The sequence below is a fragment of the Oryzias latipes genome, chromosome 19 (genome assembly GCF_002234675.1).
Source record: "Oryzias latipes chromosome 19, ASM223467v1".
Lineage (NCBI taxonomy): Eukaryota > Metazoa > Chordata > Actinopteri > Beloniformes > Adrianichthyidae > Oryzias > Oryzias latipes.
In genome coordinates, this window is record NC_019877.2 from 20,040,520 (window position 1) to 20,067,582 (window position 27,063).

General features: G+C 42.9%; 1 protein-coding gene across 8 annotated transcripts in view; it reads right to left on the reverse strand.

Moving 5' to 3' along the window:
- The window catches only part of LOC101167247 (caskin-2), a 76,939-nt gene that overhangs the window by 23,714 nt on the left and 26,162 nt on the right, over nucleotides 1-27,063 (reverse strand). For 7 of the 8 annotated variants that reach the window (XM_023949354.1, XM_023949358.1, XM_023949357.1 and 4 more), the window contains 6 exons: nucleotides 18,511-18,585; nucleotides 18,340-18,391; nucleotides 7,146-7,243; nucleotides 5,497-5,642; nucleotides 4,056-4,151; nucleotides 3,591-3,724 (listed from right to left, as the gene is read on the reverse strand). In XM_023949354.1, coding sequence (XP_023805122.1) covers nucleotides 3,591-3,724; nucleotides 4,056-4,151; nucleotides 5,497-5,642; nucleotides 7,146-7,243; nucleotides 18,340-18,391; nucleotides 18,511-18,585 — 601 coding nt within the window. The remainder of the gene's footprint in view (nucleotides 1-3,590; nucleotides 3,725-4,055; nucleotides 4,152-5,496; nucleotides 5,643-7,145; nucleotides 7,244-18,339; nucleotides 18,392-18,510; nucleotides 18,586-27,063) is intronic. The other variant, XM_023949355.1, reaches the window with a different exon arrangement.

The window sequence follows — 27,063 nt, forward strand, 5'->3', positions numbered from 1 at the left end:
GGGGTTACAGCTACTGTTGGGTGACGGTGGGGAATTACCTGGACAGCTCGGCAGTCTGTTGTAGGGCCACACAACCACACACAAACCCACACATTGGGACAATTTCAGTCAGCAATTAACCTATGAAGTATGTTTTTGGACTGTAGGAGGAAGCTGGAGTTCCCGGAGAAAAGGCACACATGAACATGGAGAACATGTAAACACACGGAGAGGACCCCAGCTGGGATTCGAACCAGAGCCATCTTTCTGAGAGGCGGCAGTGCTGACCGCTGCATCGCTGTGCAACTTCAAAATGTGAAAATAACAAAAACTAAAACATTACATTGCTTTTAGGCTAAACAACACAACCATGAAGATAGAAAAATACTTAAATGAGCATAATTTATTAATTACAATAAAATAATAAAGAATGTTTTACTTCAATTGAACTGAAAGAGAAGCTAAAAAAGTACTTATTTATTATATTTGTATTTAGCATAAATATCTGTAAACTTAATGTAAAGTGTGTGCTGTTTATTGAAGACTAACATTTTTGGCAAAAAAGTACCTTTTTTTTAATTTAGTATATATTTGTTACATATTTGGTTTAATGAAGCAACTCAGCCACAACTCTTCAAAAAAAGTAGAACTGGGCCAGAATATGCTGCGGTGAGAAGCTGCTTCATGGTGGGAATGCTACGACCGATAAATAGTTCTTCTTACAGCAGTCTGATTTAATGGATTTAGAGGTAAAGCAGGAAGATTATCTGAGGAAGCTAACTCTGCTGTAGATCAAACAGCTAAATGCATTTCGCAGACTTTTAATTCACATTTTGAAAGCCTGTTTGGGATTTAGGAGGTTTCAGGATTTTATTCCTAAATAATGTAGACATTTTAGAAAACATAATGAAGTTACTGGTTTGATACAAAACTATCAAACTGTTCATAATTAAATAAATAATTATGACCTTGTGCAAATACACAATGAACCAATAAATCTCTCATAAATATATAAAAAGATCACGAAATTGTGAAAAACCTACACACAGATTTTAAAGTAGCCATTATATTATTCAATATATTTCATTTTGCTTTAAAAACCTGTTCCTTATTTTAAAACAGCATTTTACAATATTCATTTTAATCATGTGGAATATTATTATAATTCTACGTCTTTTTTCAGAACCTTGGATTTCAAAATCAATATTTTCCAAAGTAGCTTTGCTTTTATTTCACATTGCTTTTTTTCAGAATGACTTGTTTATGAGTCTGTCTGTCAATCAAACCAGACAAGGCGGAGACACTTTTGTGATTGGCTACTCCTTTACTCAGACATAAGCAGCAGCAGCATAACTACATCGATCGAAGATGCTTCAGCGAACGTGACGGACAAATGCACACCTCTCAACACTAGGGAGAGTATGCACCTCAACACATGCACAGTGTTACCAGATCTGGGGGTTTTGGTTCGAAATTTGCGGATAAAAATGGCCTTGGACAGTTTTAGGGTCGGTTCTGCGTTTTTTATTTTATCATGAAAATATAGTAGCGGACTGAGTTAGGCTGGGTGGCTGTTGGAGTGCCGCTAATCTTACATGTACTGGAGCTCCGTGAACGCACCAGGCCGCGTGTGGGAGGAGCTACCAGCTAATGTTTTTAGCCTGGTCGCTACATGGAGCGATGTTTGTGTTTATCTCATTTACAATGTATGGAAGAATGCGCAGAGAATGTTCAGAGATAAGGTTTTAATTTTGAAAAGTTCTACATGGCAAGCCTGTTTTCATGTTTGAGTTCATGAGATCATCCCAGCTTCAGCTCCTTTGATGTCTGCCGCTTCAGCGGTTTTTCCATCTCTCTCTGACCGAGTTTGAAACCTTCCTCTCCCGCGTTTCCCCGAGATGGAAAAATAAAACCAGAGGGCGTGATTTATAAATATTGTCTCCATGAAAATGAAAAAATATCATAAGGTTCAGGAGTCCGGAGCAGGCTGGCTCTGCTTTCGGGTCTCTGCCTGGCCGCCAGCTCGCCTCCCAGGAGCCGCCACAGTGATCGTGCGTGAGGGAAACCTTGATGGACAGGATTCTGGGAGAATTGCGTTAGGATTTTCGAATAAAACCCATGCATTTTCCAATGTAAAAAAAAATTTGCATTTTCATTTATGACCCCCATGGTCCGCGGTCATAGAAGGATCGGATGGTTTTCTTGTTGGGTCTGACAGTTTTCAGGTGACTTTTGGGCTGGAAAACTAGGACACTATCTAGCAATCGTGCACAGAGAACAAGACTCGGGAGTATTTCAACGGGAACTTCAGGTTGTGGCTCGCTTAAAGAAAGCTCCTCTGTGGTGTGGTCAACACGAACTCTCAAACTAGAAAAACAGAGTGGTTGCTGTTAGTATTTTCTGCAGCAGACAGACGGTTTGCCTCTATTGGATCCTCTAATGTCAGCAAAGCCGTGCAGATGTCGCCGAAATATGTCTCTGACTGGCACACCGCAGAGCGGGTATCTAGGAATACGAGTCGATTTCCAGGGATCAACCAATGTGCATTTAGATCCCACCCACTTTCACTGATTGAATGACAGACTCATTCTGCTGAAAAAGCTGTTCATGAAATTAAAAATATTTTAAAATGCTGTTTTAAAATAATGAACAGATTTTTAAAAGAAAAATGAAATATATTGAATAATATAATGGCTAATTTAAAATCTGTATGTAGGTTTTTCACAATTTCATGATCTTTTTATATATTTATGAGAGATTTATTGGTTCATTGTGTATTTGCATGAGGTCATATTTATTTATTTAAATAAATATTTACTTATTTAATTATGAACAGTATACGACTCCATAGTGGTAAAGAACTGATGTAATAAACAGTAATTAGGGCTAATGTCAAATTTAAAAATTACATAAAACCTTGTAGCAAAGAAACTGTCAGCATTTGCAGGAGTCAATGTAATTCTAATATTTGCAAAAAAACTTTTTTTTCCTGTCCATACCTGATATAATTTATGGTGAATAAAGGAAAAAAAACTTTTTTTAAATCAAGTAATTGACGGTAATTGTAGTATCACTGTGCCAAATTTGGGTTTTTGTTTTTTTCTGTGCTCTTTGGCCAACAGGAAAAGGTCTTGAGTGTGTTTATCCATCTGTGTTTGCTTAGCACACAAAGAGCTTTTAACAGTGCTTTGCTGCTTTGCTCATAATGAGACGACAAGAGAATAGCTCGGCTTTGGGTTAGGTGCCTTTCAGTTTGAATCGCTCACAGCTCAACTCGACAAACACTGAAACAAAAACTCTATGAGACAAAGTTGAAGCTGATGAACTCTGGAAGACCTTTAGGAAGGCCAAAAGGAAATGTAATAAATAAATCAAGATTTATCCCTAAACTCTGTCTCATTCTTTTTTATTTAAAAAACTTTGTCACCCCAAAAAAGGCTGCAAAACAGTCATAAAGCACTGTCAGACATTTTGGTTGGAATTTAACTGCTACTTCTGTGTATTTTAAATTATCATTTAAAGTAGAATCATTTGTCATGGTTTTAGCCCAAAGTAACAAAAAACATGAGTCATGGGTCATATTTTAATGCTGCTGGTTTGTGCCGACTTACTTGATGATGTCTTTGTGTCCATTCCTGGCTGCCAGGTGGAGCGGGGTGGTGGAGGGCCAGTCTGAGCTGTCACCCCCTCCGTCTCCCTCTAACAGGGTGGTCACCATGTTACTGCTTAGCAGCAACTGAGCAACCTAAAGATGTACAAACCGGAAAATGAAGAAGCAGGGTCATTTCCGGCACGGTAACGTTGGGAGTTGGGTCATCTGGACCCCACAAGATAGCACATGGGTTAATTCAAGATTAATGTTCCAGCTACAAACAAAACAAGCTTTAAAGGGTCACGTTTCATGTCTGACATTAGGTTGGCACATCGACTGAGTGAGGTAAAATGTTTGCAGTCAGATCATCAGGTTGTGCGACTAAACTTATGAATAAAGTAAATCTCACAGGCACTTAATGGAAAGAGACAATGCATCTACAAAGGCCACAAAAAATGCCACTCCAACATCAGCTTTGCCATACCTTCAGTCTGCCAAACTCACAGGCCAGGTCTAGAGGAGTCTTCTTGGCCTTGTTCATGAGGCAGGGGTTAGACTGGTGCTGCAGAAGCATCTCAGACTGAACGTAAAAAAGGTGAGAGTTACACAACAAAGGGCTGCTTCACATCAGGCATCATTCATCAACTCACATGCCAGTCATCACCAACATTTGTTCCGATGTTTTGTTTGTCCATACTATGATTGAGGTGCTACTTGTCTTGGTTTTAGTTCCTACTGTAGGTGTGCGTGTGTGTGAAAGTGCATATTTGTGTGTGTGTGTGTGAAAGTGTTTTAGTGAGTGAGACAGTGGGTATTAGTGAGTGCGCATATGTGTGTAGGGGTGTGCTTGGGGTGAGTGAGAGTGTGTAAAAGGGTTCATTTGTGTTTTTATGTAAAAGTGTGCATTTGTGTGTGAGTGAAGTAGTGTATTGGTCAGAGAATGTGTGTAGGTGCATCAGTAAGTAAGTCTGCATTAGTGTGTCAGAGCATGTAAAAGTGTGTGTGTGTGTTTAAAGCTTACATCTGTGCGTGAAAGTTTCCATTACTGACACGAGAGTGTGTGTAAAAGTGTGCATAAGCAAGTGAGGGGATGCATTACTGTGTGGAAGCATGAGTAAAAGTGTGTTTTTGTGTGTAAGAGCGTGTGTAAAAATAAGTATTAGTGAATGAGTGTAGGGGGGGAGAGGTTTGCATTTGTGAGTGAGAGTGTGTGAGTGTGACACTGTGTAGTAGTAAGTGAAAGTGTGAATTGGTGAGTACAAGTGTTTAAATTGTTCATTCGTGTGTAAGTGTGTGTGATTGTGTGTGAAAGAAAAGTCTCATGTTTATTACTTTGCAGGGCCCAATCCCAAGGAGCCCACCAAATGAGCTCCACTAGTGATGAAAAAACTAAAGTGAAAAATGAAACACTTTTTGGTTTTGGGTTTGTGTGTGTGTGTGTGGGTGTAGGTGTGTGTGTGTGTGCTTTCTGATTTTCCCTCTGGAAAATGGTGGACCCCACAAAAACTGGCGGGCTCCCCAAAAGAGGTTTGCAACTACACATGTGTTAGTTAGTGTGGGAGTGTGTAAGAGACTGTAATTATGCACGAGAGTGTACAAAAGTCAGTCTGTGAAAGTGTAAATGAGTGTGTGAATCTACAAGAGAGTGCACAGAGTATATGTGTGAGTTTGCGTGCAAGTATGCGTGAGAGTGTGCATGTATGAGTGTGTGAAAGAGCGTGTTCCTATTTGTGCAGCCAAATAGAGCTGCAGGACAGGAATGTGTGTGGTCTGGGACTGCCTTAATGGTATTACTGGTATTGTTAGTGGACAATAGTCGCTGGTACACAAAAGGAGTTAGGTGACGGTGAAACAGGAGACTGCCTCGTGCCTTTTAAGATGGCCTTTTGGCAGCTCTCTGAGTCTCAGCGTGTGGCAGAACTTACCACCTCATAGTGTCCATACTGCGCAGACAGGTGTAAGGGTATCTGTCCGTCACAGGAAAGTGAGTTGACAGAGGCACCAGCTCTCAGCAAAAGCAAAACAGAGTCACTTTTCCCCTGCCATGCTGCGTAGTGGAGCGGACGCATGCCTGGAGAAAGAGTCCAGGGATGTTACAGCTGTCAACATTTACTGCATAACTGAGTACAGTGCACTTTAAGGACCACAACATGCTATACAATTACAACATTCATCAAACAAATCATGAGCTCATTTAAAATAAACAAAACTGTTTGTCAGCAGGGCCATGAATTAGGATATCTTAATGAATGAACTGTTGGGTAATCCGTGATGAAAAAAGGCAGATCGTAGGCAGATTTAGGGGATATTTTTCAAGAAACTAGTTTGAAACGTTTTCGCCTCTAAATTGTGGACGGGAATGCTGACGCTGAGGAAAACCACCTTCCTGCCCCTCCTCACTGCTAATAAATGTCTGTTTATACCCTCTCCTGCTAGCTTACAGCCCCTCACACCCCCAAGCTAACATCAGCAGTGTAGCAAAAATAGTGAGCGATATTGGAGCTATCCAGCCGTACAGTTTTGAGTCAGATGCCAGCTGAATGGGGCGGAGCAGGGAGCTTGTGGCCCGCCCAGGGTATCTTCTTTGTCACAAATACAATGTTTTTCTTTTCTTTTTTTCTCTTTGCTCCTGATTCACAGCGATTTGAATAAAGACATAACCAGAAATGCAATTTTTAAGCCCATTTTCTTAATAAAAGTCCTCCGTCATCAGAAAAGTTTCACAAGAACATGTTAAAAAACACCATTTTTATTGGAATGAGTCTTTATAATATCTAAAAGTTGTGAAACAAGATCACTAGCAGCCATGTTTCCAATATTATGCCTGAAAAACACTAAAAACTTGGCATGAGCTAGACAGAACGGCACATCAGTAATGACGGTCCAAATCCTGCTTAGATTCAATTTTTAATCAAACAGGTGGAAATATTACATCCCTTAAAAGTAACTTCAAGATAAAGAAACAGATGAACATGCAACCACTGACAAGAGAACAAAAGTTGTTCAGACTGAGCGGACCTAACCGACATGCTTGAGCCACAGCGCATGGCTTCAAATGTTGTTTTGTTCATTTTCATAAACTCTAATTATAAAAATAATGACAAAAATATAGAAATAAATGGGACATTTTGAGCCACATGCTTGAAGTTGTCAAATAGTTGATGCTGTCAGAGGTATGAGTTACCAGTTGATGGACATGAGAGAGAGCTTGGGTTCCATAAATTTAGGAGCAGGCAGCAAGTGGTAAATTTGAAATTGAACATTTCTCACAGTCCTTCAATGATCTACACTCGACCTCAGAAGAGTTGGGAGCACTTTGCTTCTCTGGTTTCAGCAGCCGAGCGTCAGCTCTAATTTCCACAGCATCTGCTCCACACTCCGCAGTGGACAAACTTCAAAGCGAAATCATATTCAGAGTCCAACTTATTTTGTCTGAAAGCTTTTGGGGAAGTTTCGAATTCAGAGTGGATTTCACCCCTGCTGACAACATACGTAGTAGAAACTTTTACAAGAGAACTTTTTCTCCGTCTTGAAGTTTGTTTGAACTAGTGAAACTGTTCTGCCATCAGAATACCATTGACGTCCTTGATATCCACAGTGGCCTGGGCCTCCAGCAGCAGAGACAGCAGTTCTGTTGGGCCCGTCAGAGCGGCGTGGTGCAGCGCAGAAAAGCTGAAGGCAAAAAAATATATATAAAGGAGGGGAGAGGGGTTATAAATCTGCTTTTCAGCAGGTGAAAACTTGGAGCAGCCCTGGAGAAGAATTTAGGTTTAACCTTTAACAGATATCAACACTGGTACTCGTGAATTATGGGACAAAAGTGCATCAACATGTACATCTGTGCAGCTATAAACTTCAAAACATTACATATGGATCTTTTTGATGTGAAAATAAAACCATGTTCTGCCAACAAGCCTGGAATTCCCTTGAGGTGATACAGAGATTATAACCCGGAGCAGGAGTCAGTGAGGAAACACACTGCCGGAGCTGGAGTTAAGCATTATCTCTGTGTAAGAAGACAGACACTTGGGTGATTTCACACAGCCTCAGGCGCTCACTGAAGCCCTTCACTGCACTCTGTACACCAGCACTCTGCATAAAAGCTCTGCCTAGCTCTTCTTCATCTGTTGCTCCACACATACCAGTAAAGAACAGTGTGAATGGGCATGCTGGAGAATTATTATAAACTGAGATACTATCACTCAGGAAGATCCCCAAATCAGTCACCAGGGTAATGTCAGAGTAAGGGTGCAACGATTAATCAACTTAAGTGATGTATCGATTGATATTCTTACGTTCCAACCAGGTCGATCCAACTGAGACAAGTTGTTAATCGAATTGGCATATACCAATATAAAATCATTTTAAAATGAAATAAATCGGTTTTACTCTCATGTAAAAATGACCTGACAACACAAATGTCATGTTAGTAAAAACTTATGAGTCCATGAGTCCGGTCCCAACACTTTGAATGTAGCAGATACAGTATGTGACCATACAGTGTGCTATAATATTCCAATAATGTTCTTTTTGGAATATTTTCATGTGGAAAAACAACAGTGGGCTGAACTTTAGGAAACAAAAATGTGAAAGGATTTAGCATTAATTCTTGTTTACTTGTTTGTCTGTACACATAACGTATTTAACTAGCACTTGATTATCTTGCAAGAAATAAAATGAATCTGGAAAACGTCACCTGTTCTGTTCAGTACCAGGAATTTATCTCTGAGTCACACTGGTTGGATTTTGCGCTAAAGATGCTGGATGTATTTTAGGTCAGTGAATTGGACCCAATCGGAATAAAAATAAACCAATATACACCCCTAGTCTAAAGCCTTAGTCACATGTACCCGTACGGGTGCTGCAGGTTTTCGGGTTGTCTGGGCTGATGGAGGGTCTTAGAGAGGAGCAGCCGCGTCCTAAAGAGAGCGCAGGTGTGTCTTGCAGTTCCCTTGAAGCTCATCCGGCCACCTCAAAGGGGCGTCATGAAAGTGCAATGTACCATTATTGTGCGTGTTGTGAGTGCAGCTTGGAGTATTTGTGAGGATTGTGTAAGTAACACGCACTTATGATGTACGGGTGATGCTTTTTATCGTCACACTTTAGCCGTTGGTAAGGTGAGAGTACTGGACCCTCACTGATCCTGCGTGGGGTTTGCAGGCGATGCGGAAGTGTCCATAAGACATCCATAGGATGTCGATACAAACTACGCTCTGATTGTCTAATTTTATTATTTCTAAATGTAAGGCTGAACACAGTGAGACTGTAGGGGAGCACACTTATTACTTGAACAGCAACATCAAGCTCCTTACACAGTTACACAATCCGGGACTGTTGGTAAGTGAAACATCCATGTGACACGAATGCGTCTATCTATTAGTGCCCCTTGAATGTGATATAAGTGTTCACTACGACCTGGTGGTGGCAGCATCGCCTGAGAAGATCATGTGGATGAATAATTTCCAACTACGGGTTCACCAAGCGATCTACAACCGGGATATTTTGTGTGGATCACATGTGCCCTGTACAGGTTTGGCCACTTTTGGACTTGCAGACAACCTTTCACTGCAAGGGCAGTTATAACTTTAGGTTAAGAACTTAACCCCGGTTCTCTGAAACATGAGTCAGGTATCTCACTATGGGACACGCCCCCTGCGCTGTCCCCCAGAAGCTCTTTTTCATTACGCCAGTCTTGACTGGCAGACAGAAGGTGACGTCTGCTCTCAGGAGGCGGGACTTCCTCCTGCTATAAGAGCCGGACGCCATCTTCTCTCCTCAGTCTAAGTAAGCACACCTCTTCTCGCTCCAGGCAAGGAGGGTGATCTGGTGAGATACCTCACTCATGTTTCAGAGAACCGGGGTTAAGTTCTTAACCTAAAGTTCTCTTTCAACATTCGTTTCGGTATCTCACTATGGGATGTAGAGACTCCCGTATTGCCAGACAAGCTTACTCCGAAGACCAACAGAGAACAACCAGGCTGATCATACAGGTGTAGGTGTGGACCCCACACCTAGCACCGCGTGAGGCAGCCCTGGTCTAGTGACATCCAATCTATAAAATCTGATGAAAGTGTGAGGTGTTGCCCAACTGGCAGCCGTGCACACATCATCCAGAGAGATGCCCTGAAAAACTGCCCATGATGGTGCCATGCCGCGAGTGGAATGAGCGCGCAGGCCCGCCGGGGGTGTTAACCCCTTGCTGTTATAAGCCATGGTTATAGCGCCCACAACCCAGTGTGACAGGCGTTGTTTGGTTATAGGCTTTCCTGTGTGAGGAGAAGCCCACGACACAAACAGCTGCTCAGATTTTCTGAAACCAGCCGTCCTCTCCACATACATGCGCAGCGCCCGCACAGGGCACAATGTGTGAAGCCGCTCCGTAGAGGAAAAAGGAGGCGGATTGAATTCCAAAAACTCAATGGGGTGGCAAGGTATGGTAGGGTTGAAAACCTTGGGCATAAATGCCGGATTCGGTTTCAACAAAACCTTAGAATCCCCTCTGGAGAACTGCAAACAGGACGGGTGAACTGACAACGCATGGATGTCGCTCACTCGTTTAGCAGAAGCTAGTGCAATAAGCAGAGCTGTTTTAAAAGAGAGCGCTTTGAGGCTGACTTGCCTCAGTGGCTCAAACGGTGCGCACGACAGTGCGTCCAGCACCACCGGTAAATCCCAAGGAGCAAGAAGGCTTTTCGACACCGGTCGGAGCCGACGTGCGCCCCTCATAAACTGACAAACAAGCGGATGCTGGCCCACTGTTTTGTCATTAACACCTATGTGACAGGCGGATATGGCCGCCAGATACACTTTAATGGTGGAAAAGGACAAACCTTTTTCAATCAGTTCCTGAAGGAACGATAGAATGACTGGGACTGGGCTCTGGAAAGGCATTACGGCCATTTTTACGCACCAGTCCTCAAAAACGCACCATTTGGCGCCGTAGGCGGAGCGGGTGGACCGCGCTCTGGCACTCTGGATCGTGTCCACGACGTTCTGCGGGAGTCCCACTGCCATGAGATTCAGCCTCTCACGGGCCAGGCCCACAGAGCCAGGCGTTCCGGATGAGGATGAAAAATTTCCCCGCGGGCCTGCGACAGGAGGTCCCTGCGTAAAGGCAGGGGCCACGGTTGGCTGTGCAGCATCTGAATGATGTCCACTAGCCAGTGTTTCCCGGGCCACCGAGGGGCTACGAGGATGAGAGAGTGTTTCCCCATCCGAACCCTGGTGAGGGTAGGGGCAATCAACTCCAACGGTGGGAACGCATACAGAAGTTGGCACGGCCACTTGTGCGCTAGAGCGTCCACCCCCAGGGGGGCGCTCTGGTCCGTCAGAGAGTAGAACATTTGACACTGGGCGTTCTCCGCTGACGCAAAGAGATCGACCTATGCTTGACCGTTAATGCTCCACATCTGGGCTACCACCTGGCTGTGGAGCTTCCATTCCCTGTAACGCGGGTTCCCTCTGGAGAGCAGGTCGGCTCCCCGGTTCATTATCCCCGGTACATGGATGGCCCGCAGCGACAGAAGACGGGAACTGCTCCACATAATCAGTCTGTGTGCTAGCGTGTGCAACTGAAATGAGCGCAGCCCTCCTTGTCTGTTGATATACGCCACCACTGTGGTATTGTCGGTCCTGACTAAAACATGGCGCCCTTTCAGGAAGGGTAAGAAATGTTTCAGTGCAAGAGACACCGCCAGGAGTTCCAAGCAGTTTATGTGAACTGATCGCATGTGGGAGCCCCACAGACCGTTCACTGTCCTGCCCTCGTGAGTGGCTCCCCAGCCTGTCAGCGAGGCGTCTGTGGTGATCACCTGTCTTGTTTGCACGGTTCCCATGACAACACCCGTGGTGAGGAAGGAGATATCCCTCCACTTGTGTAGGGCGAGAATGCACGTAACCGAAGCAAGCACTCGCCGGTGACCATGGCGGGCGGGGCTTAGATTGAGCGACGCCACCCACCGCTGAAAAGGACGCATGTGTAAGCGGCCAAAAGGGATGACGGACAGCGCCAATGCCATCAGCCCGAGGAGTTTGAGGCACAGTCTGAATGTTATCCACGCCCCCCTGCGGAACTGTGACAGACACGCCCGGAAGGCTGTCACTCTCTCCGCTGAGAGTCGCGCTCTGAACTCGACCGAGTTCAGGGATAAGCCGATGAAAGTGATCGTTTGAACTGGTGTCAATAAGCACTTTCCCCAGTTTACTGTGAAGCCCAGTGCAGTTAGGTGCGATGTGAGCAACCCGGCCTGCCTCCTGAGTTCTTCGGGAGACTGCGCTGCGAGCAGCCAGTCGTCTATATACATGGCCAGCCCAACGCCCATCTGTCTCATGGGTGCGACGGCGGCCTCCGTGCATTTCACAAACACCCGTGGACTCAGTGAGAGGCCGAAGGGGAGCACTAGAAACTCGTAAACCTTCCCTCAAAAGGAAAATCTGAGATCCTTTCTGTGAGGGGGGTATATTGGGACGTGAAAATATGCGTCTTTCAAATCTATGGAGACGAACCAGTCTCCTGGACGCACAAACCGTACCAGACCTGCGTGTGTTAGCATTCTGAATTTGTACTTCCTCAAGTATTTGTTCAGTGCTCGCAGGTCTAGAATCGGACGCAGGCCTCCACCCCGTTTTGGGACCAGGAAGTATCTGGAGTAGAAACCGCTGTGAGCCTGCTCCGGTGGCACTAGCTGAATGGCTCTTTTGCCTTGCAGTGTTTTGATCTCTTCCTGCAAAATTCGTGCATTTTGCCCCCTGGCCTGCGACTGCAGTATACCATTGAAAAGGGGAGGGGTGGATGCAAACTGGAGTCTGTAACCCTTGGTAACAGTACTTATAACCCAGTCTGGCGCCCCGCAGTGCCGCCATTGCTGTGATTTGTCCGAGAGCGGGCCGAGCGGCTTCCGCGCTGAGACACTGGTGGGCGTGGCCAACACGAGCTGCGCTGACGCAGGGCTCGCTGCTACCACGGGGCTGGGCTGCTGTGCCACTGGTGGAGCAACAGCTCCCTCCTGTGGCCTCATGTGCAGCTGCGCAGCTCCCACTCGGCTTCCCGTCATTTGTATGTTTTTTGTTTTTTGTTTTGTCTTTTTGTGTTGAGGCTGCGCCCTTGGCTCGGGGCCTGGTTGCGCGCCTCTGGGATTTTTTATTTGTGTTGGTTTTAAAAACCTTTTCAAACACTTTCTGGGACACAACTGTGGCTCCACTGAGCTCTCTGTGGGTCCCTCTTTTCTCCTTTTCAACTGGCTGTGAACGGTGAGGGCCACCTGTGCCTCTGCACGCCTTTTGGTCGGGCTGGAACATGCCATGGAGAAAAACGACAGGAACGGAACGTGTCGTGGAAGGGGGGAAGCAGGCTTCTGGTTGTGCCCGCTCTCCATCCCTGTTGGTTGCGCCCTAGGTGGCACGCCTCTTTTTCTTTGCGCTCTGAGCGACAGGAGGCGCTGGCTGGGCTGACGTCACGTTGGGAGCAGACGGTTTCTTGGCCCAGGCCCCTCTGGCCTCAGCAGGCTTTCCGTGGCTCCGGTCACCTGGCTGGGGCTGGCGTTTCGGAGTGCGGTAAGCTGGTCTAGCTACCGCTTGAGCGAAGGAAAGACGCAGTGCAGCTGGGGAAGGAGGGGGTACCTTCCTGGGCAGACACAGCTGCAGCGCTTCACCTTCCCGTTTCTTCTCCTCACAGCGCCTTTGCATTGTGGCCATTGCTGGCCCAAATAGGCTCTTTGGGTCCACCGGCACATCGAGGAGTTGACTCTTCTCCTTCTGAGAGAGACTGGATAAGTTCAGCCACCGGGCTCTTTCCTGGACAACCATGAGGGCCATGGCTCGCCCAGAGGCTTGGACTGCGGACCTTTGGAGACGCAGACAAAGGTCTATGACCACGCATAGCTCGTTCCACAGGTCTGGGGTTGGTGTGCTTGACATCTGTTCCTGCAGCTCTGCCTGGTAGGCTAGGAGCAGAGAAGATGCATTCAGGGCTTTCAACGATGTGGCAACTGCCTTGTAGCCCTTTTCGGTGAGAGTTGACTGGAAGCAGTCAGCTTTCGAGGGCAGGGCGGGGCCCGCGGAAGTCATGGTGGACTTCTGTGTCGGGTGCAGGTAGGATGCCAGCAGCGGTTCGACTGTAGGGATCTGCGAGAATCCGTTGTCCTCCATGGTGGCCCAGTCCAAAGCCGAGCCTCCCAGGACGGGGCTTTTGGCTGAAAAGGGGGTGCTCCAGGTCCTGGTCGCTTCCTCCAAGCACTCAGGGAACACTGGCAGCAGCTGTTTGCTGGAAGACTTGGCTTTAGGCAGTCTTTTTCCCTCATAGCGAGACGTGGTGGCCTCGGTGAGGGCTTCAGGCCACTTAATGCCCAGCTTTTCAGCTGCTCTTCTGCAGACATCATGCAGGTCCATCGCGGCGGTCGGGTTTGGGAAGCCGCCGCACGCGTTGCCCGCAGCCAGCGGCTTTGCAGCCGATGGCAGAAGGAAAGGCTCGCTGTCCTCCTCAGAGCCGAGGCTGATGGACTCGTCTCCGGAGTCGGGCACAGTGTCCTGAAACTCCGGGGGCGCGGCCTCCTGCTCATCCATGCCCTCGAGTGGTGCGACCGTATCCAGTTGGTCGCCCCAGCTCATGCCTGCCACCTCCCCCTGCGTAGACTCCTCTGGTAGTGGGGGGCTGGTTACCCCCAAGACCGGGTCCGCCTTGGACAGGCTAGCTTGGCGCGCTAGTCTGCGTCTCAGGGTCTTGAGGGAGAGGCGCGCACAATGCTCGCAGCTAGCCGGAGATGCTAACGCGTCCTGGGCATGTTGCAGCCCCAGACATGCAGAACAGGCAGAATGGGTGTCTGCCCCGGCGATTTTGCTGCCGCATGAGCAGGCTCTAGGCAGAGGTCTGACCGTTTCCATGGCGAGGAAAAGGTTCAGGCTCCATGACGACTTCGTCGACTCCAGTTGAGAGCGAAGCGCGAAAATTACTAGTATGGTGACTAGTTCTAACGGGTGCTGTTTGGAGACAGACCAACCGCGTGACCCAGACAAGCTATGTAACACCGACTAGCGTTCAGCGACCGAGTTGTTAGCTCGCTCTAGGAACAGTTAAGCTAGCTTTGGATACTACACCTGCCGTCTGAGGATGCTTCTGGGAGCGAGAAGAGGTGTTAGACTGAGGAGAGAAGATGGCGTCTGGCTCTTATAGCAGGAGGAAGTCCCGCCTCCTGAGAGCAGACGTCACCTTCTGTCTGCCAGCCAAGACTGGCGTAATGAAAAAGAGCTTCTGGGGGACAGCGCAGGGGGCGTGTCCCATAGTGAGATACCGAAACGAATGTTGAAAGAGAACTAAGGTTTAAGCAACAGTTTCTTTGCATCTACAAATTAAGAATTTAATCTCAAAGAATTTATTTCATATTTCATCAAATGCTACCAAAACAATAAAAAAATTAAACCAGAGCAACATTTACATAATTAATGTAAATGGAAAAGATATTTCTAATTGTATTAAGAGTTTAAAGGGTATTTTGTTAACATTTGTTAACCTTTTTTGTGTACTCTGTGAGCAGCTGTGGAACAAAGGTAGAGTGGTCAACCTCTGATCGGGAGGTCGCAGGTTTGGTTACAGCCTTGCTTGTCAATGTATTGTGTATTGAAGGGTTCTCGGGGAAAACAATGAACACCAAATTGCTACTGGTGGTTACAGGTTGGTGATATGTATGGCAGCAGAGCTGTGTGTGCGCAGGTCTGCATGTGTGCACATGGGCAAATGAAACTTGTGACTGTAAAGTACGTTGGACCTTAATTAAGGTAGAAAAGCATAATTGAGTATAAATAATTTGCTTCTATATTATTTGTATGTAGTTTTCTGTTTTCATTTAAAAATAACTCCTTTCTTTGTCCCTGTTATAATGGCAAACAGCATCCATCAAAAACTGCACAAATTCAGGTCATTAGTGACCTAATATCATTTATTTTAAATCTTCTTTTCTTTGTGTGTATTTACATGAATCTGCTTTGGTTTCACTTTGGAGCTTTTGCTTCTGATCTAACATCGTTGATTTATGATTGTGATCATTCATGTGACACTGCCAACATCTGGAAAAGGTAATTCACTGCTATATGTTGAAAAGTTTGGCTGCAATTGCTGAATTGCCAAGGTGTTAGCTAAAACATCTGCAGATACTGAAAAATCAGCAAGAAAGAAAAAAGCTATACAAGCCTCCTGCACCGCTTTCCGGCAATAGAGTGTACTCTACGGTTCTGTCTTTGGGTGGCTGGTATCAGGTTGTTTATGGGTTTGACATTCTATGAGCTATATTTCTGTGGGTGTCAGGGAGACCCTGGCGACCTTTGCTGCCCACCGTGGGCTCATCTGAAGTATGTATAGTTTTATGTGTGTATATATGGATAACTATGTATGTGCAGGCTTGTGCAGACGATGGTTTTATCTACACTTATTTGCGTTTTTGTGATATTTGAGTGTGTAGATGTGTTGGGCAAGAATAAGCTGAGCTTATTAATAAGGTGAGGTGCCAAATTAGCTTTAAATGCATGGGAAATACTCAACATTACCTAAAAAGATATAAACAAATACATTTTTACTGGATAAACTGTAAAAACTGCATCAAAGATGTGCCAAGTAACCCTTTACTTTATAAAAATTGCTTATTATATCTAAACTCAATGAAATTTGAAGAAATGTCTCAGTCTAAAACAGCTTATGGTGTCAGACTGAGCTCAGGAGTGTAAGAACTGCACCAGAATTCACTTCTAAGTAGTTCAGTATATACAGGGCATGTAGAAGCTCAAAAAAGACCAGAATTAAAAAAGCAACAGATCAAAAATTGTAACCATTATTATTGGGAGAAATGCTGCAATTTTGCTTCTTAAAACTAGCAGTCACTGAAAAGAGAAATGATAACCTTAACTGTGAAATTCAATGGCCAAAAATTGGTCGTTAGGTTTGCTGAAGATATGAATTGACTAAAATTATAAGGTACAAAAAAAGAGAGAATAGATCAAAAGAAAATTTATTTTAGAATAGAATGAAATGAAATGGAATATAATAAATGGAATTTACCGTAATAGAATAGAATAGACTAGTAATTTATTGATTGTGAGGGAAATTAAATGCAGTCAAACTAACAATGCAAAACAAGTTGTAGCAAGTTTTGACATATTCCAAAGTTATCACAGAGCTACTTGGGATGTTTAGAAATAAGTATTTTGCCTTCAGGTCTGGAGGATGTGCAGACTTTCTGCTCATGTCTTGTCACCTCACTGTGGGATGATGTTGATTCAATGACGCATGTTTGCTCACCTTTCCCGGTCACCATCCTCCCCTCAGCTCATCAGATAAGTACTTCCTCTAAAGCGCACACAACCGTGGCCATGGACAACCTCCCCCATGTCCCTGAGATGGACATGCTTGATTCCCAACCCACCGCCTTCCATCAGCCCTGTCTCTGCATCACACACAGCTTCTGCACGTGTGCAAAAAGGCTTTCAGTTTGAAAGTAAATCTCTCAGCTATTTTTTAAAGAATGAAAAACAAAATATGCATGGTGCTGTTTCAAAATGAAAGTATGTTGGGGGTTTTTACGAGCTGCAGACAAGGTTGGGTGTTCTTTTGAACATGCTAAAACAGCTAGCATGCAGGTGTGTCAGACTGAGTTTTTTTTTCTACATGTTACTAAAAGGTTGGGAGTACCGTTCTGCGCAGAGGCGGTCCTGGCTAGTTTGGCGCCCAGGGCGAAACACTGGACGGTGTGCCCCCCCCCCCCCCCCATTGACATTATTGCAGTAAGTTGACACGATAGTAGGAGCGTCCTAGCGCAAATTTTATTAACTTTATGTGGAAATGGGCAGTTTAGTGTAGAAAATCTGCAGGGGGGAAAAAAACGCCACTGGTTCTGCATGTCAACCAAATGACGTACATCACGGTGAGGATGATTGTTCACTGACACATTTTTTAAGTATATTTTACTTTTTTTGTTTATTTATCTTTGATGGTAGTCTACCCACATGTCCGTCATGATCGGGGTAGTGAGCACCCCTGTTCTAGAGTTATTGTGAATACAGTTAATAAAGTCTGACTCGACTGACTCTTCTGTCTCATTTAATGTGCCTTATAGTTCAGTTAAGTTTGAAAATTAATCATTCTTTGGTGGTGCAGCTTATAATCTGGTGCGCCCTATACTGCAAAAATATAGTACTTCTAAATATTGAGTACTTATATCTTAAAAGTGGTTCTTTATTTTTAATTAAATTATTTTTTATAAACTTGAAACCACAAGCAAAAGTTCAAGAAGCTTTTAATAAAGTATATGAATTAAAATGTAGCAAAAGCATAAAAAAAAACTTTTCACTGTTGATTTTCAGATCAGGATTTTTACAAATTTGAGCCTATTTAGACCAATAGAAACTTCAACAGCACTAAAATTCACAGTTACCTGGGTCTGCTCATTAGAAAACATAGTTTAGCAGCAATATATTAAAAGAAGATGATTTGTTCTTGTTCTTTTGTAGAATTTACAGAAAGGGTAGCGGATGTGTGTTTTTGGTAAATACCTCTGCTAACTCCTTTAACAAAGTAACAAAGTCAAAGAACTCTAGAAAGTCACTATCCTGTAATTGCAGTCAAAAGTTAAGTTCATAACAACATGCATGAGTGAGCTCAGACTGGATCGTTGCCCAAACCTGTGCGTCCATCAAGACTAAGTGACTCATTGATGACTCCTCTAATCTCTGCTCCATCATTTCTTCAAACACACAAACCAAAGCCTGTTCATGCACGTTCTTCCTACCCGTCTGAGTCTTGATAGTTGACGTTGAGCTTCTTGGTAGAGCCAAGCAACTCTGGAAAAGAGAAAGACAAAGACATTTAGTGTTCAGTTACCTGTAGAAAAGTCCAGAGTTTTTAGCTATGTTTCATACATTAAAACCACCTTTTTTCCACATTATTGAGCATAGCTCACCAGACTTAGTTTCTTTAAACTTGTTTTCAATCAGATTCTTTGGCCTTCCCTTTGTTAGAGGAGTATGCTTTCTGTCTGTTAAGTCAGCGAACAAAAAGGAATATAAAAGGGAGGACAGGAAGAAATTCTCCATCCAGTCTGAGCTGTCCGAGCAAACACAAACAGGATTTAAAGGAATAAAAAGGAAGAGCATCGGAAGCTGGAAAATGCATTAAACACAAAAAATCTGTCAGTTTCTTTACAAAGAAAGGAACTCTTCATTAGGGGGTAGAGTGGGGGCTGCATTTGCTAGTCTGTTTTTCAACATGACATTGATTGATCTGTGAGTCACCCAAGCACAAAAAGAGACTAAAGCAGGCAGAACTCTTCTGCTACGTTCACACAGCCCTCGGTAATGTGAGTTCAAGCGGCCACTATCAATGAAAAGTCCATTGGACGCAATTCAGGCTTCCGTGTTCAAAACTCTCGAGTTGTGTCAGGTGTCGCCGCCACATGACCACTGAAACCAAGTCAAACTTTGACTAATCAGGGACTTGAATTTGGTAGAGACGAATAGATTTTTAAACAAGTGTTCAAGAACGCCCGTTTCGGTGTTCGTAGAGTTTCAAGTGTTCAACAGCAGCAGTTTCGTCAACTTTGGAAAATAAATAAATAAATTATACAGTTTCCAGCGAGCTCTTTAGCAATGAACTTATGATTGCAAAATTATTTTTTATTCTCAAATCATTCCATGTCACTGTTTTTGTCGATGTAACTTAAACATATTTTCATGTAAGAAGCACCTTCTCACAATGAGCATTGGCTTCCTCACTTATAAGAAACAAACTGGAACTGTCTGTATTTTATGATACATCAACCTCCCATCCACCCACTCATTTCTAAAGTTAAATGTTTCAGTGGGTTTTTGTCTATTACACACAAAAAGGATTCATGAAAAATTGAAGTTTTCAAGTGGTTTCACATGTGCAGTTTTATTGACTTTTAACTTTATGTAAACAGTGTTTTTAATTGACAGTTTTATAACAATAGTACATTTATAGCAGATGACTCTTTCCCTGTTCTTTAAGGCTGAGAGAAAGTCTGAGGGATGAGGGTAAAATACTGCAGCTTTACAAAGGAAGCAAAAATATCAGGGAATGTCAGGATCTGTGTTTCTATCTTCATCAATGTCTTCATTCCTGTAACACAGGCAGAGAGCACTCTTAACCCTTGTGCTATCCTTGACCCCACCCTTACATTGACGTGTTCTCCCTACCATGACAAAGGTGGAAAGATTTCATGTAATCCATGGACACCAGTGAAGATCACAAATCAAACTCCCAAACTCCCAATGTTAAAGTGCCTAGGATAGCACAAGGGTTACAGGCATGGTGTTCTCTTGTCATTCATTACAGCACAGCTGGATCGTCTCCTGTGACCTCATGTATTTTCATCCAGGATTGTTCCATTCAGGAAAGCAGGTCAGGGAGACCCATTGTTACTTTGCGCAGAGTCAACATTTGATTATTGGACCACAATGGTTTAGTAATAATCAGGCCAAAATACACTTATCAGTTTTTTTTTTCGGGAGGTGTTTCTTTATGGGTTTAAAGCAGTGTTGCCTCATTTCTTTATTTATTTAAGAATTAGTGATGAAACTCAGAATATAATAGCTATAACCATGAAAGTTTGTATTTCCAGAAGACAGTGGACTTATAAATAATCATCACAAAACGCTTATATCAATTAGATATTCACTTTGTGAAATCGATGATGTCATATATCCGCCATTTGAAAAGAAAAAAAAGTAATGAGCATGGTGTCCGGATTGCTTTTAAAATTCAGGGAACTACAAAGTGCAGCACTATATAGTCTTTTAGTAGTTAGGGGTTAGGGTTGGAATTCGGACAGAGCCTTAAACTCCTACCACACTAAACCCACTTGAAATTCTTGGATCCCTGAGTGTTTTTTTTCTTTTTCTTAGTGTTTTTTTCCATGCCTACATGACATATCCCCCTATTGTCACTGATCACACTAACACTAACAGGATGAAGAGCTTTCCTCACCTTCAGCCGCCTCACCCCTCCGTCTTTCAGCACATCTGCCAGCCTCATGACAGCCAAAGGATTCATAAACAAATGACTTCCCTCACAGTGATGTGCCATTCCACCTCGTTTACAGTGGAATCCTTTCCAAGCTGTTTGAAGCTGAGACCCGTGACTATAATTTACAGGAATGTCCCAAGAAAACATGCTTTTCCTTCACACAGCACATGTCAGCCTGCATGCATGGACCAGTTTTCCTGAAAGCAAAACATTGCCATTTGTCCTGTGTTTTTGTTCCGTCGCCGTGCATCTGCACAGCAACCAGCAACTACCACCTCAAACAAAACATACACCTTCTGATTAGTTGCCTCGTGCATTAAACACCATTTCCAAAATGTTGACAGAAAAAACTGCATCTCACAGCACAAAAACAGGCCTTCTAGAAATGAATCAAGACTTCTTACAATTGTAAACATCTTTCTTTAAATGAGCAAAAGAAAATCTGCCAATGGGGTAAGAAAAAGGATCTTACCAAAAATGTTTATTGCAAGGAATAATTCTAGTAGCTAAGACGCGTTTTCTCAAACTATGTGTTGCTAAAACATTTAAATTTCATGAAATAATAAAAATTTGCCAAAAAAGAACTGTACACTGTTCTCTTACTTTTTCAACAATAATGCTAATTTAAACAATATTTTCTACAATTTCTTTCTAGAGAACTAGCCTCAAATGATTATGAAGGTTTGTCCATCCACTCAACATCGAGCCTCCTCTTCCTCATGGATTCTTTTACAGTTTTTGACACTGAACCCCTCCTGACCTCCTTCAGTTCATATTTGCTAGAATGGTCTACATGGCACCAGACTGCTAAACTTTCTAACTACAGAGGGCTTCATGACTTCCACTGTTTTGTCTTACCTAACTGTGAAATATCACAACAGTGTCAATCTGTGTGTGTGTGTTTGGACTGAGTTGAACTCCACAAGAACAGAAAGATTGAGTTTTACATCAAAGGTTCCACAAAATCAGAGAATCCGTATTTATCCCAACATTTTCCCACATCATCTAACCGCCAAGCTTCTTTTAAACCCAACCATGGCTTTGCAGCTTCTGATTGGCTGTACACCATAGAGGGGATCAACAGGGCAAATATCTGGAAAAATTAGAATGGTGGCCTTTAAATTCTTTTTTTCTGTCATATTTGGATTTGTTTAGCCACACATTTTCTCTATGGTCTGTTTCCTCCAGCAACCCTTATCAGTGTCCTTATGTTTCTCCAGATGTTTTTCTTTGGTGACACTTTCTTTCCAGTTTCCTGTTTCCCAAGTCTCTGGCCACTTAGAAATGAACTCATTATTTTCCACTTATGGTGTGAAGACATCAACACGGGATGTATGTATTTAGGGTGATAGACATTTTTCAATTCATCATTTTGTTCACTAAGTTTAACCCCGCTAAATTTCGTTGCAATCATTAGATAGACATTTCATTTTATGGATTCTAGAAGAAATCCCAATTATTGCTGTTCTTAAGTGGAAAGTAGCTTGATTTTGTGGTTCTGTGGGGGAAAGCAGCTTCAGAAAATATTTATTTTCAGATAAACAGGATATTCTGTGATCTATAGATTACAGGATCAAATTGAAGAAGTTACTGAGGCTGATTCAACTCCAGATCGAGCTGTAAAGTCAGATTATTCCAGAATAAGAGGCCATATTTGGTGCATCACCTGGGTGTGATATTTTCACCCCCACAGTCTGAAGCTGGAGTCTACAAATACTGGACCTTCGTCATCACAGGAGGCTTTCCCACCAACCCACTTTCCTTTTGTTGGTCTACATGATTTAAGGTTAGATTTATCGCAACTTTATTGACAGTTAACATTCTGACATTGACTATAGATTAGGACTGGGCAATTAATTGATTGATTTCAATTTGATGTTTTAAAAAGATCTATTTTTGGGGAAAATCGAGATTTTATTTTCCCAACTCGCTGCTCTCTTGTGCTTCCGTTGTTTGGAGTAAAGTTCAGTCTGCTGTTCTCTCGCAAAGTGCAGATCTACTTCCACGAGGCTGAAAAACAAAACAAAAAACAAGCGCAGGCGCCACGAGAAGTGCCTTCAACCCCAGTTACTTCTGTTAGTTGCCTCCGTGTAGCTTTTAGTTCAGGATAGGGGTGCCCAAATCCAGGCCTCCAGGGCCGGCCTCCTGCTGGTTTTCCAGAAACCCTGCCTTTTCTGCTATTGACTACCTGGATCAGGTGTGTTTAGCCAGTAAGGAGCTTCAATGGCAGGAGGGTTGGAAAACATGTAGGACACCGGTCCTTGAGGCCTGGATTTGGACTCCCCTGGTTTAAGCTGATGAAGCAGCTGAACATGTGATGATTATCAAAGGATCCAGAAAGAACTGGAGGACAAACCTAACAGCAGCAACATAAAAGTTTGATTAAAAAGTATTCATTTGGAGACAGCGGTGTCTTTAGACACTGATGTCACGATGCTATGATACTATGATGCTACGATGCCATCAAAAACAAAAAAAACAGTTGTTTTTATCTGATGTCTTTATTATGTTATGACTTCCTCTCTGATTGCATTTAAAGTAATGTCATTTTTTAAAACAATACCTATAGTTTTTCTTTGTAAAATAATGGAATAACTGGGTTGGTAGATTTTTTTTAAATCTACAGGTAAACGTGTCTAGTATTTCTCTCTCTGAGATGCTCAAGCTAACGTTAGCTCACTAAACATCTGCTGCACTAAACATTTTTACAGCTTGTATTTAGTTGAACTTTGTGTTAGAGCCAATTTCCAAAGTAGATGTTAAAATATAATCGTTTTTGTTCAATATGCCATCATTTGTAATTTTTGTTAAAGAAAGTAAAAGCAGGGAGGAAAAAATCGAAAATAGAAAGTGGAATAAAAAAATTAGAGATTTTATTTTTTGGCCATATCGCCCCGCTCTACTATAGACAATAGTAGTAGTATTTAAATATGGGTGATATTTTTACCTCATCATATGAATTTCTTAACTGCTCTGCAAATGTTATTTGATTTATGCAAATATCTTGTATAAAGGTTGCATAATATTGTCATCTGCCTTTGTGCAGTTGGATTATTATTACAGTAAAGTCAAATATATCAACATTTTGAAAGAATGAAACATGAAAAAGAATGAAAATAAAAAACACAACCTGGATTGCCTTCTGGAGCGCGCAGAAGAAGACCCAGCGGAAATCTTTTACTTGAAGAAATTCTGAGACTAAGATTACAGACCTTAATTGAGTTTGCCTTTCCAGAAAATTCTGCCAAACAAATGTGTTTTATTCACCAGCAGCAAAAACCAATAAGTGAAGATAATGAACAGAAAAACAGGAATATGAGCTGCATCAGGAAGACTGGAGGCGGGTCGTGCTGGTTCTGCCAAGAACAGTCTGCTTTGAACAGAATCCGTTTGTGAAGTTTGATTTTGAACGGTATTACTTAATAAGTCTATTTTCTGTCTTGATAAAACATTATAATTACCAAAACAACAGCAACCTTTTTCATGAATCTGAGGCAAAACCTTACTTATATAGTCAACAACGCATTTAGAAGACTGGACTTTAGCTTCTCTAGACTACAGCATTTCTAATAACAGACGTTTATGTATCTGCATCAGTCCCAAAGCCAATTGATCTAAAGCTAAAAAACTAAACTTTTATCTGTAACAGAGAATGAAAGATTAAAAAAGAGTGTGAATGGCACTGAAGCTAAAAGACGAATACAACTCATGGGAGAAAAAAAAAATGGATTACATCATACTTGATAAAAAAGTCAGGCAGTAACAACGCTTTGTAGAAAGCACCAGAATAAATAATAGATATATGGAAAAAGAAAATGGAGAAACTTGTGAATATGCAGCAGAGAGCTGGGCTCCCTCCTGCAGAGGTCATCAAATATTCTGTTCTGTCTTCCTTCCTGATTTATTCATCTGATTTTCAGCTTTGAAAAGTCAGAAACGAATTAGCGATTGATTTCACACGCAGCTGAGTTTTTTTGAGTACAAGAGCTAAAAATTGAAAAGCTGTTTATTCAAGTCAACAGGTAAAGGGTTTTAAAACTGTTTTCAGAAACTAAAAGTCCAATGTTTCCTGTGTGGAGGGGAAAATGCTTTACCAAAACCAAATCAATTAATGCGTGAACATTTTCTAAAGTTAAAGGAGACACAGGTCAAAGGGTAAAATGAGTCCTTTACTGTGGGGCAGATAGAGGGTCTGCGGATGGGGCTCTCTGCCAGTCTGAGCTGTCGCAGCAACATGGAAGAACACGGCCATTGAGCAGTTCCAGTTCCAACATGAGCCGGCATTCCTCACATAGCACGCCCACCATGCTGCCCTCCACTGTCCATGTAAGCACCCCCCCTCTGCGTGCTAACTCTGACGTCTGGGGCAAAAACAATAAAAGAGGCTTTAGAGCAATAACGTAGGTGTAGAGCAAGTCCTTGTCTTCTTTTTTTTTTATTGAGAAAAGGCAAGCTCAATGCAGAAATGAAAACACCAGGCGCTAGAGTCTGTCTGTTGTTCTGTCTGGTTGCAGCAAACAAAGCAGGAGAAGCAAAGCATTCTGGGCTTTGATAATCTCATCAGAACTCTGGGCGCTCCCCTGAACTACTATTGTTCTGCTTACGCTATATCTTTCTGCTTTCAGCTGAAGCATGGGGGAAGAAAGCCGCTTTGATGTTCAAAACGGAGCTGAATCTGTTCGTTTAGGTGAGATGAAGGGAGAAGGGGCTTTTGTACTCGTCAAAACAAGTCCTGGTTAAGTTCAGCTGAAAGTGCAAAAGACTCTGAAGTACCTCAGAGTACAAACACAAACTACAACGTCAATAAAAAGCCAACACATAAAACTGGATTACTTGCTTTTGTCTCATTCAACAGCTGACAGACGTGTCTGATGGTTTGGTTTACCACAGAACATTTTCTTAAACTTTTCCAAGTTCTGCACGCGTTAGAAAGCATTAATTCTAGCTGTGAATGTGTGAGCATCTGTCAAATTACACTGACTGAAGTCTGAGTGCTAGCATGTGCACAAAAATAGTGAAAATTGCGTTTTTAACATGTTCTTGTGGCATTTTTCTAATGGTGGAGAACATTTATGACAGAATTTCAGATTAAAACTGCATTTCTGAGTCTTTTATTCAAATCGGGATGAATCAGGAGCAGAAAAAAAATGCAGTTTGAAAAAGTGACATACTCGGGGCCAAAGTCTCACTGCTCCGCTTTGTACATCCATGTACATCTTTCTTTTCCTCATCTGAGCTGAAACTGTACGTCTGCATATCACTCGCCATTTTTGTTGCACCGCTAATGTTAGCTTGGGGTTGTGAGGGGTTGTTAGATAGCGGGAGAGTGTGTAAACAAAGGGATGATGGGATAACAGCGGAGGCTTACCTACGCACAAAAACAGCATAATCATGGCTAAAGGACTGGTGTGATGTAATAAAATAAATATATTTCATTTAGCACATCATGTGCCTAGCCTATCAACGTGAACACATTCAAACGTAAAGTAGGGACGCCACGATTGGCTTTCCCCATAATATGGTTCAACAGTGTAACATAGTTTGGGTTTAAACCGAGAATTGTGGCATCTCTAGTTTACGGTCAAAGAGTTATGGTATGTTACCCCCATTCCCATTTCTTTAGATACCTTCAACTTCGAAGCTTTATTTCAGCTTATTCCCTCATTTCCCATCTTGCCCACCTGTCTCACTTCTAGACTCCATTTGAAACTTAAAATTTGCGTCAGGGGAAGAATTGGGAAAATGTACTATTTGCTAAACAAATACAATACAAAACAAAAACCACCCCTAATATTGCTAAAAACCCAATGGGAAGAGGATTTGGGCTTAAATGTCACTGAGAAGATGTGGGAAAAAGCTCTACATAGAATATATTCTTCCTCAATTGGCTCACGTTACACAATTACTCAATTTTAAATTGTACACAGACTCCACTGGTCTAAAGCAAAATTTACAGTTAAACTTACAGTTCATTCTGTCACGGCGTGGGGGTGGCTCGAGAGCCGGTAGGACCCAGATGCAGAGACGGGAGGCCAACGGGTTCAGGACTAAAGGGTTTAATAACAGAACAAAAGGCGCTGCAGAGCCAAAAGCAAAAACCAAAAACAAAAACTCACTGTGGCGTGGCATGAAACAAGGAACGAGGAACGAGGACGCTAAGACATGAAGACGTGAACACCATGACACAAGCTAATGGACCAGCCCAGGAGGAAGGCAGAGACAAGACTTAAATACAGACAGGGCAGACAAGACACAGGTGAAAACGATCAGGGCAGATGGGGACCAAAGGAAGTAAAACTCAAAAACGTGACAAGACAGGAAACCTTCCAAAATAAAACAGGAAACAGAACCAAACAAGACAGAACAAGAACTAAAACAAAAACCAAGACAAAACAAACTCAAACCATGACACATTCCAAATATTGATCCCATTTGCAATTGATGTAAACAATCAACAGCCACCATCTCA